This window comes from Sus scrofa, chromosome 1 (assembly GCF_000003025.6).
Source record: "Sus scrofa isolate TJ Tabasco breed Duroc chromosome 1, Sscrofa11.1, whole genome shotgun sequence".
In the NCBI taxonomy this organism is placed as follows: Eukaryota; Metazoa; Chordata; class Mammalia; order Artiodactyla; family Suidae; genus Sus; species Sus scrofa.
In genome coordinates, this window is record NC_010443.5 from 136,907,578 (window position 1) to 136,919,876 (window position 12,299).

A 12,299-nucleotide genomic window follows, 5' to 3' on the forward strand; every position below is an offset into this window, starting at 1 on the left:
GTGGGCAGCTTTGTCTGGTGTAACCTGAACTCTTGGCTTGGCCTCTGGACCCTGGAAACTCTACTGAGAGATGGATGGGAAGATGGCGGAGGGCCACACCAGCCGACGGGGGCTGGCCAGCTTGGCCATGGGCTGCTGCTGCCAAATGTAATTTTGGTTAAGTAGAGACAAGTGTGAGAAGAGAAATACTGCATCTTCAAGGGAAGAAACACTGTGGTTGTGAGGTTAGTTTACAGTATATTCCATGTTACTCACTGACTAAGCAAGGTCCAAATCCAAGGCTTCATTCTACTCACATATCTGTATATACTCAGTTTGAAAATGTATGTGTGAAGGTGTTCACGTACAGATAGTATCTGATATTTTGCATCTGGAAAGCATCTTTAGGTACATCTCCTCCAGAGGCCATGACAGTTACAGAAACTTGGGCCAGAGAGGTTACATGACTGGACATACAACTGCTAACTAGTTACTCTCAAGACAAGACCTCTGGTGCCCTTCCATTACAATTTTCCCCATCATACTTCCAGTCCTTCAATACTCCAGTACATAGAGAAACTTGGCTTATTTTAAAATCATTCTCCAATACGTTTACGTCTCTTAAGATTAGGGGGTTACTGGAGTTCCTGTTGTGGCTCAGTGGTTAACGAATCCAAATGGGAACCATGAGGTTGCGGGTTCAATCCCTGGCCTTGCTTAGTGGGTTAAGGATACAGCATTGCCATGAGCTGTGGTGTAGGTCACAGATGTGGCTCAGATCCCGAGTTGCTGTGGCTGTGGCACGTAGGCCGGCAGCCACAGCTCCGATTAGACCCCTAGCCTGGGAACCTCCACATGCCTCAGATGCAGCCCTAGAAAAGCACCCCCCCCAAAAAAAAATCAGGGGTTATTAAAATCCTAACAATTATTCCCTGAGCTCCCACATGCCTGTGACTTACTTGTACAACATGGCAATGATGGTGTTAGGCAGTTTGCTCTTTGGGTCTGAGTGCAGAGATGTTGGCTCACGTGTGATTACCTGGTCTACCTGCCCTCTAACAAATAAGACAAAAGTTCGTGGATCTTGGGTGTCCCATCTGCAAAGCAGAAATAAAGACCTTGTCCTTTGAATTCAAATAATTAAAGTCTATTTTTCAGCAGATCAGTGACCCGCATTTGCGATCCAGAGAATTTAAAGGACTTGCCCAAGAATCAATAGCTGGCTAACGTCAGAGCCATAGGTAGAAACCAGGCCTATGGACACCAAAACCACTGCTTCTTTCATGAAACAATGACCGGGAAATAAAATTCAGATTTCTCCAAGTGAATGTAAAGTCAGGATTTGTAGTTAAATTCAGACAAATAGACTGTTTGTCAAGCAATTAAGAGCACAGGCTCTGGGGTGGTTGCTGGATTCATTTCCTTGCTCTGCCACTTAAGAGTTGCATGATGCTGGGCAAGTTAACGTCACTTTTCTATGCTCCAGATTCCTCACCTACAAAATGGGAATAACCATAAAACCATCATACTAGGTTCTTAGGAATTGCTGAGTAAGGTGATACATGTTAAGCACTTAGCCAAATACTGCTCACCTAGCACTAACCACTATTACTGCTATTGAAATCTTGTTGTCATCTTCATAAAGAAGACATAAATACTTGGTTTTTCTAAATAAATATAAGGTTATTAAGACTTCCATGTTAAGCATGTACTTGTTGGATGCATCTGTGTGTGCAGGGGCTGTTTTGATCTTTGGGTATATTGCAAATGTGTGTACTTTGCAAAGCATTTTATTGAGTTTAGTTTGTTAAGCATCCATGTGACCTGGGTTTGTGACTTAAATACACATATAAGATCTCTGCTCATTCTTGTTATTCCCTCACATACTTCTAGCTTAGAACTAGAAGCCAGAGAGTCACTGCCACCATCAAGGTCCAGGTACTGGCACTCATCCTCAAACCATGGTCTAGCTCCAGCCAGTCATAATCTTAGAAAAGGTCCCGTTTGTATTAGGCATATATGAATGCGGGCCAGGAAAACTAGGTGAGATTTCAAAAATTCTACTCAACTAGGAGTAAAGGATAAAATACTTTTTAAAAAACCCCAAATATTTAAGATGATTCTCTCATAGCATACCTTGTAATATCTAACCAAACTTCTTTATTTTCCAATTAGAGAATCCCAAATCTATATTCAAATACGCCTCCATTCCCTTTAGATACGGGCAATTTAAAAAACTCTGTGTGTGCGTGTGTGTGTGTTTGTGTGTGTGTGGAGGTGATTCCAGAATCAGTCCCAAAGGGGCTAAGTCTAATACTTCATAATTTTTTATATTGCCATCACTCATTCTAAGCCCTGGAACTGTGCCTACAAATGACTTCTATTCTATTAATACCTACAAGCCCTTCTAATATGCACTTGGCTCCCAATACTTTGAGTGGATAATTTGCTGTGAAATTTGGCCCCACAGCCCCACAATAAAGAGATTTAACAACACAGAAGAGGGTGCTGAGGGGCAGTTACTGTCTTGCAGGTTCTCTTGCTCTGGCTCTTGGATACAGTCTCCTTTAGCTCTGTAGCTCAAGCATCCTAAACTGCCCTCTAGTGGTGTGGGCAGGAAATGAGCACCCTCACGATACTGCCACTGGCTTGAGGCTTCATCTGACAAGTCCAGATTAAATTACCGTTTAACAGCCAACAAGAGAAACATAGCTGAACTCCAAGAATAATATTCAGATTCAACATTCTGAAAGAATCATTGATATCTATGCCTGACAAGGTCCAACCACCTTAAAAAAAATAAGTCAACAAAGTAAAAGTACAACTTAACTTTTTGGGCCATCTTTTTTCCAAATAAAATTTATAAGGCCGAATTTTTGTAAGCAGGCGCATGTCACGGAGAAGCAGCTCCCGTTTGCTTTCGGTAGATGTGGCCAGTCGGGGGACTTTAAACCCAAGAACAGGAAAGCCCAGATCATTCCAGCTATCACTCAAGGAATCTGGACATAGCCCCAACGACCTCAAGGTCATATACTGGTGCAGTCAACACACAGGCAAGTTATTTCACTCATTGCCATAGATGATAACCCCTAACCTCACTGCTCATTTTTCAAACACATGAGAAATAGAAAAGGGTTGGCAAACTCATTCTCATTCTTGGGGAGAAAAAAAAAATAATGCACATACCTTACACCAAGGCAGCCCAGAGAGATTATCTTTGTACACAAAAGCTGAAATTATATAAACTTGGAAGGCAACAGGTTATGAAAACCCTATAAATTTATGTTCAGGCTTCCAAGCAATGTTTTCTCCTTCCCCTCTTCTCCCCTCCCCACTAAACTGAGACACGGAGTCTGGGATCTGAGAGTTACAGCTACAATCCTAGCCAAGGCGACCCAATTACAACGGAAAGCTCTTGGCTCCAGGAACTTTCAACAGACTAGTGTCTGCTGAACCATCGCGGCCCCTCCCTACCCCCACCCCCAAGTGCCCAGGGAATAGCCATCATCTCGTTAATTCTTAAGAAATTATCTATTAAAAAGGCAGAGGGAAAGGAATCATTTTATGGATCTTACAGAGGAGGGAACAAGCACAGACCTTATTTATAATTCAAAGTAAGACTGTGGCATTTCAAGAGAGGAAGAATATTGGCAGATCATGCTGATTTTCTCAACGCTGTTGGGGAAGTTTAGAAAGCAAATGGAACGTGAATCAGACTAGCTGCTTCTTTGACAAGCACCAGGACAAAGGGTCTCAGACGATGGAGGCAGATTTCTGGCTCCTTGTCAGGGTGCTGAACCACCTTTCCCAGGAACAAATGTAACTTGGAGATCATATAAATATGGGTCTACTGACAATGAAAGCTCTTATTTTAGATTGCAAAAAGATTGCATAAACCAAGGTAAGGTGAACTACTAGATATTTGCCTGGGTCATTAAAAGAAGTTGGGGAATTCTTCTATGAATAGTGAAAAACAGGAATGGTCTGGAGATCACCATTTGCAATGATTTTCAGGAATGGATACACTCATGTTTTAAAACCCTCAACAACCTTGTGGGAATCAGAGACGTTCAACAATCTCTTTGCGAAGCTTTCACATTTGTTCCTAAGCTAAGAGATTAATACATAGTTCTGGAGAACACTTAAAGTACTTTCACAATTGTGATTTCATTTTATCCTCATAACGACCCCATAAAGAGCTGTTACTCCCTATTTTGTAGAGAAAGAATCAGTCTGGGAAAGTTAAAGGACTTGCTCAGAGGTCATCGGAGTACAAAAAAAAAAAAAAAAAAAAAAAAGCAGATGGGACTAAGTGCTGGTGGTACTGACAAAAGCTGAGATTTTTGAGCTCTGGTTCTCAATCAGGAGAATGCTACATGTGTGGTAGCGGAGCAGTCTTGGGTTACCAATGAGGGTGGCCCATGCCTGAGAGTACAATTCAAACCTGTCAAAGTTAGTTCTTAATTGATTCTAGCTAATATTTTAAATGATCAATAGGGTCAAAGGAAAACAGCTCCCAATCTACACAGTATTTCGTCATTGGAGTTATACATAATGGGTCTTTTCAAAGATTTGGTTTCCTATTGGAAGATCCTGAAGATGACTTTGGATAACTTCACCACGCAGGACATATTTTGGATTTGCACAAGTAGCTGTATTGTGTTAATGGTTTTAATAACGGCTACTCTCACTTATAAATGTCAAAATCAATCATCTCCATAAAAGTTGTGACCATTATAAGTGCGGCAAATTACTGTTCAAATAAAGGGAAATGAAGACTCAGGCTAAGTTTCTTCTATATCCTGTCAAGAGTCTGTTCTTATCAATGTCTTTCTAGCTAAAAGCATACAAACTCTAGAAGTCATCTTCACCTTATCAGGTCTCATTTCTTCTGTTGTTTTGTTTTTGTTTTGTATTTTGGTGCATCCATGGCATGTGGAAGTTCTGGGCCAGGGACTGAATCAACACCACAGCCGTGACAATGCTGGATCCCTAACTGCTAGGTCACCAGGGAACTCCTCAGGTCTCATTTCTCATGTGCCAAGTGAGGGTGCTGAATTAGAGGATCAGGAAACTTCCTTCGAATTCCTACACTATATCACATTAAAAAATAGGACCTCTATCCAGTTTAAGAAAATATCTGTTTACTTTAAACCACTGCCAGTGATAGGAATTTTAAATGCTACTATAAAAGCTGAAACTAGGAACTAATATCTGAGTTCGGCAGAACTCTGACAATTCTGACAGTTCTGACTAGCAATGTGGGGTGCACAGAGGGATTCAGACCAGCTCTTGCTTTAGACATACTCACACGTTATGTCTCCCGGCGAGCAGAGTCCTCATGGCCAAGATTCAGAATGCGCGATTTTTTTTTTTTTCTTTTTTATGGCTGCACCTGGAAGTTCCCAGGTGAGGGGTCAAATCAGAGCTGCAGCTGCAGGCCACACCACAGCCATGGCAACACCAGACCAAGCCACATCCATGACCTACACCACAACTGGAGGCAATGCTGGATCTTGAACCCACTGAGCCAGGGATCAAACCCACATCCTCAGGGACACTATGTCGGGTTCTTAACCTGCTGAGCCACAATGGGAACTCCAGAGTGGCAGAGTTTTACATCTCCACTTCAGTCATTATAAAAAGGTCTATTTGACAAGTGTTTCCTGGTCATCTTGCATAGGAGCCATTCTGTGGTTAGGCTAACAAAGTTGGCTCCTGGTGCAGAAAGTCTTCAGCTGCTCAATCTCTAAAATTCACTTTCATCTTCATTCTCATAGAAAAGAAAATAAACATATGACTTTCAGAAGAGACCAAGGGATCCATTTTGATGCTGGAAATCTAGCCACAGGCACAGAGGAAAAGTTCAAAGGAGGCAGGTTCAGAGCTTTCTGGCATTGGCTCAAACTATTTTCTTTCTTTCTCAATCCTCTTTCTAAAATCTCAGGTAGGACACAAGCTCACTGCAAACTCCAAGCAGCCTCAAGATCATCAAAACCCAGGAGACCTACTCTTAAAGAAAAAAAAAGAGACTACAGATATGCACAGATGATTTGGGGGTAAGAGCAACCTCATTGTTCAGAAAAGTTGAAGAGTTTGAATGAAGGTTATTTTCCCCCTTAGAGAAACAAACACATCAAGTACTAAATGGCTTAGTGATACTCCTTTGTTAAAGAGGCAAACAATTATGAGATAAGAAATAAGAATAAACTATCAAACACTTTGATGTTTTAAAAGCAAATCCTTCAGTGTTTTAAAAATGTTCATTCACTAAAACAGGAAATACTTAGCCCTGTGAATAAATAACATGTCAGTAAGCGTCCAGAGAGAAAAACACAAGGAGTAATAGCCATCTTAGAAAAAAAGAGAACAAAAGTAAAGTTTAATGTGATATTGCGTAAGAAAACATTCGGTGGAGTTTCTGGATAGTCGAGAGAAGGCTTCCTGGAAGAGGCAAATTGAGGCCACCTTTGGAATATGGAGATGCTGCTTTTGCCTTTCATGTAGAAACAACAGTCGTCTGTTCCTATGGGTGGCATTTTTAAAAGCCAGCTGGCCTGTACAGCACTCTTATTTTCGTCTCATCGGAATCTAACTGCACATGAATAATTTTACAGTCTATCAGTTGATTTCTTGCCTGTCAGCAAATCACTTCATGTAACATGTCCTCTTAAAATATGTGCTGGAGTTCCCTTCATGGCTCAGCGGTTAACGAACCCCGACTAGGATCCATGAGGATGCAGGTTCAGTGGGTTAAGAATCTGGTGTTGCCATGAGCTGTGGTATAGGTCATAGATGCCGCTTAGATCCTGCATAGCTGTGGCTGTGGCACAGACCAGCAGCTGTAGCTCCAATTCGACCCCTAGCCTGGGAACCTCCGCATGCCACGGGTGCAGCCCTAAAAAAACAAAAACAAAAACAAAACTATCATTAATATTCCATACTTTCCCCCAAACACTTCTTCAAACTCTCTTAAGATTTGAATTTCACAACCTCCTGGTGGGTCAGGTAGACTCAGATATTGTGAATCCTGTTTTATAGAGAAGGGAAAATATGGCCTGGATAAGTGAGACAGCCCGAGATCACAAAGCAAATCAATAGCAGAACCAGGGACTGTAGAATCAACCTTTGAACAAGGGGAGTTATTTCCATAAGGCTCCTAGTCAGCTCTTCGTATCTGTAGATCCTCTACATCCATGGGTTCAACCAACCACAGACTGTTTAGTACTGTATTATTTACTGTGGAAAAATATCCAAGTATAAGGGGATTTTTATATTTACTGTGTTGTTTGAGGGACAACTGTTTCTCCTCAATACCATCTATGCTATTATTGCAACACAAATAGCAGCAGCGGCGGCAACAGTGGCAAAATGAGAGCAGTTGTCATTTGCTGAGGGTTGATTAGCTGCCAAGCACTATGGTAGCACAGTAGATATATCATTCCTTAGAACAATATGGAAAGAAGTCATCTCCTGTGGCAGTTAGGGGACCAAGGCAGAGTAGAAGAGCTTTGACCTGGGTCACAGAGCCAGTGTGTGGCATAGTGGCAACTCAACTTCACCTCTGTCTGACTGCTTGAGACAGAGCCCTTATCCTCTTACGGATGGTTGGCGGCCTCAGATGTTAAGTCTTCAAGTCTGCTCAGAAGTCACCTTCCCCATGAAGACCACCCTGAATACTGCATTCAAACCTGCAGCCCCACTCTGCCAAAGCTGGTCCTCCTCTCCCAGCTTTGCCACATGACTTGATTTTTTGTTTTTGATGTAGATTGTTAATATAAGCTCCACAAGGCAAGGGTCTCTGGGATTTTTTTGTTTGCTTTTTCACCAACATGCTCCAGGTGCTCAGACAGTGCTATGCCAATAGAACTCTCTGTAATGATGGAAATGTTTTATATCTGTGCTACATAGTAGCCACTAGCCAGAAGAATAAAACTGAAAAGTGGCTAGTGCTACTGAAGAAATGCATTTTTAATTGTATCTAGTTTTTTTCTTTTCTTATTAAAGTATAGTCGATTTACAAAGTTGTGCCAATTTCTGCTGTACAGCAAAGTGACCCGGTCATACATATATATATACATTCCTTTTCTTAATTTTTCTTCCATCATGGTCCATCCCAGGAGATTGGATATAGTTCCTTATGCTATACAGGAGGACGTCATTGCTTATCCATTCTAAATATAATAGCTTGCATCTACTATCCCCATATTCTCAGTCCATTCCACTCCCTCTCCCCTCCCCCTTGGCAACCACAAGTCTGTTCTCTCAGTCTGCTTCTGTTCTACAGATAGGTTCATTTGTGCCATATTTCAGACTCCACCTTTAAATGATATCACATGGTATTTGTCTTTCTCTTTCTGACATACTTCCTTAGTATGATAATCTCTAGTTGCACCCATGTTGCTGCAAATGGCATCATTTCACTTTCTTATATTATCTTCCATCATCTTTTTTTTTAATTTTTTTTTTTTGTCTTTTTGGCATTTTTTTGGGCTGCTCCCGCGGCATATGGAGGTTCCCAGGCTAGGGGTCGAATCGAAGCTGTAGCCACCAGCCTATGCCAGAGCCACAGCAACACAGGATCTGAGCCACGTCTGCAACCTACACCACAGCTCACGGCAACGCTGGATCATTAACCCACTGAGCAAGGGCAGGGATCGAACCCGCAACCTCATGGTTCCTAGTCGGATTCGGTAACAGTCACTGAGCCACAACGGGAACTCTTCCATCATCTTCTATCCCAAGACACTGGATATGGGTCCCTGTACTATACAGTAGGACCTCACTGCTTATCCATTTTAAATGTAATAGTTTGCATCTACTAACCCCAAGCCCCGTTCATAATACTCAGATTAATAAGTATTACTTAAATTGTCACATGTGCCATGTACTATAAGGATTACCATACTGGATAGCATAGGCCTAAAATAAAACCTAGTACAAATAAACTCAATAAATATTTGTTAAATGAATGAATTTATAACTAAGTGAATAAGACATATTTTTCCATATCATCTACAGACTTTTACTAAATTTATTTTATAGTTTTTTCAATAGAATTAATGGCTGAAAAAGTCCAGTTTAAGAACATAGCTGAAAATTCAGACGATACGACCAAAAGAGCAAGTACAGATTTCTCAAACTATTGATTCCATGCTGTCATCTGTGACTCGAAACCTTCCAAAATATTTTTTAAAAACAGAGGAAAAGCAAACCTGTGGCACACAATGAATTCCCATGTATGACAAATAAAATATGTGTATATATATATATATATATATGTAATTATAACGATCACTATAGTCAGTCAATACCTTTTTGACCTTGTTTTTTTTCTCATAGGTCTCTGATAGAGGTTTTTTCTTCTGCTGAGTTGTGTCTTTGGAGAATAAATACTCAAATTCACTGGTATCCCGAATATCAGGTTCTTCTAAGGAATCCCATAAGGTTGGTGTAGAATTTTGGCTTAAAAGAGAAAATGGCAAATTAATTTTAAGAACCAAAACACAAGAGGATAGAACACGGTGAAATCCTTAGTTCATCTTTTTAAATCCTTAAGGAAAAAAAAAAAAAACAATAAAGCTTGAGGAAAAATTTTTTGTAATTACATACTTTTAAAAGTCAAACATACTATAAAGCATTAGAGCAAACACATGTTTCCAAAACAGAATGGTCCTTCTTGGATATAACCAGAGAGAGGGGGGACGGAAGAAACTTCATGGGACCAGAACTCCTGGAGTTCAATGGCTGAGGCAGTAAACTGTCCCTTGCTCACTCTGGCCTTTCCATGATGGGTAAAAATGGGCATTGTCTAAACAATGGCTGAAATGATAACCAGTTTTGAGGCACTGATGGAATACTTCTGAAATAGAATGAAAAGGAACTGCCAAGGTGAAGACTTGCTCTCTTTTGGATCTGTTTCTATTAGTTTTAAATATGGTTTTCAGGTTTAGCTCAGGTCAACTCAGTGCAAGACCCATATGTGTGAAAAGGCTGTGCTCATTTAGAAACCCTTGATTTCTAAAAATCACCCCAACAATAATATTAACAATGACAACAAACCCTAAACCCATGTGACACTAGCCCCCACAGAGATTTCAGCTAAAGGAGCCATGGGGAGACTGTGTTCTGAGTGGTTTTGTGTTCCACTCTCTCTAAAACCAGGTGCACCCTAGTTTTGAAACAAGGAAAGGGAAGAGGATATGGGAAATCAAGTTCAGAAGAACTGTCCCTAAGAGCTGCCTTAGGTGGGTTACTATCCAGGTCCCTTCCAGTCAGAACATATGTTCTCTAAAACAGCTGCTTTCCTAACTTCCTTTCTCATCTTATTTTTAACACTTTTAATGCTCATAGACATTATCTTTTAAAGTTTCATCCACATGTCAAAGCTGTGTCTGTTATGATTCATGATATCCACAAGTACTTATCTCAGTTTCAATATAAGTGTTTCCTGGTCAACAGAAACTAAAAGAACTATTATTACATGGGATGGTCCACCAAATTTTTTGATACTAGAAGACAATTTTCATGTTTGAAACAACTGGCGACACTGGCTTTTCAGATCTATGTGCTCATGTTTTACTATGTCTCTGTCTTTCCCTTAAAATATGCCATTGGGGGTCTGGCCCATAATAAAACTGAACAGCCACTTCTCATTTTTTTTAATTACAATTTTTCTAATACAGTATTTGAGGCATTTAAGAATATACATATGACATATGTAAGGTATCATGTATAATAATACACTGAATACCTGTGAAATCATCACCCCAGGGCTAGAACATTTCCAATAAAGTACATCCAACTCTGTGCGCATTCCTCAGCGCCCTTTCCCCACACCCCCACCACTCACTTAACCTCAATTTGAAGCACAAACACCAATAACATTAAGTGCGTTTCTTAGCTGCACTTGGGAAGGGGGATATTGACAGAAGAGAAAAGCCAGGGAATTTGGGAGCATGAAGTCTCAGGGCTGCTGGTCTGGGCCTCCTGAGGGTTCTGGGAAGCTAAGGAGAGGAAGCCTGGAGAAAGGTGCTGTGACACATAAGGCAGATGATTCAGACCCTCCCTGCCCCCCATCTCCTGCACCTGCACCACTTGGCCCCAGTTCCCAAGGCCTCTGAGCTCAGGCCAGTATGACTTAGTGCTAGAACTCACTCATATTCTGAGGTAAATTGGCTTTGGTCGTCAGGCTGAGCACCTTGTCACCCTTTACAACATTGTTTCTATGACAAAAGGCATTTCCAAAAACGAATACTGGAATTTTGGAATGCCACCTCTCAGTGGGTCAGGACAGCTGGGTTGATGAGGCACTAACAAGGGCTTGCTCACATTGGACAATCTACCACAGTTGTCAACCCTTTTCTGACCATTAAACATAAATAAGAGGAAGAGGAAGGCAGTAGAAGGAGAAGGTGGGAGGAAGAAGACCAGGGGAGGGGGCAGATGAGAAATAAGCAGGGAGGGGACAAGAGAAGAAGGAGGAGGAGATACTTTCTTACTAGGAAGATACTGATTGGGAAGCAAAAAGGTAGACAGAGAGGGGTTCTTCTTCTTTAACTAAATGGCTTTTCCCTACCCTAGAAACCAGAAAACAGGCAGCAAAGAAAGCAAAATGGCAAAAGCTAAAAATCATGTCAGTGGTAAAAACGAATCTAAGTGGATGAAAAGCAGTATATATATAACAGAGCAAAATCGTATTTTATTCCTACTTCCCCAGAAGACCAAGACCAAAATTTATTATGTGTTCGTTATATGAAGTGCACACCCCACTGGTTATATGGAATATCATCTCCTTTCAAAGGACATGGCCCCAGTCATTTTACCCGTGTGCATAACGAAGAGCACCTTCAGACCATTTTAGTTTAAAAGACACAGTCATGCTCCAAGGCACAAAAACATTCTGAGGGACCTATAATAAGAGGGTCTACCTAGCCCCTATTCCCCGAGCCCAGGCTTAAGGCTGAATGATGTGTTCACCATCACGTTGAATCAGGGCTCTCCTGATGTCCGGGATCAGGAAAGTTGGTACATTCATCTGCTTTTCATTTTGCTCAAAACAGAATCCCTGGTGGTAGCAGGACTCCAAACTTCATGGGGCATTCTTCATCTGCACCGACCAGTGTCCACACTTCCTCTTTTTACAAGAACACCTGTCATTTTGGATGAGCAGCCTGCCCTATCCCAGGATGAGCTCATCACAGCCTAACTAATCACATCTGCAAAGCCCTATTTTCCAAATAAGGTCAAAACCTGAGGTACATTAGGTTAGGGCATTGGCAATTCAACCCACAACAAAACTGAAGCCCTAGATTTACAAT

At 41.2% G+C, this 12,299-nt stretch overlaps 1 protein-coding gene across 1 annotated transcript in view; it reads right to left on the reverse strand.

Annotated features, from left to right (window-relative positions):
- FMN1 (formin 1) overlaps positions 1 to 12,299 on the reverse strand; it is a 467,180-nt gene that overhangs the window by 211,225 nt on the left and 243,656 nt on the right. The window contains 1 exon segment of the mRNA XM_021098316.1: positions 9,294 to 9,444. Coding sequence (XP_020953975.1) covers positions 9,294 to 9,444 — 151 coding nt within the window.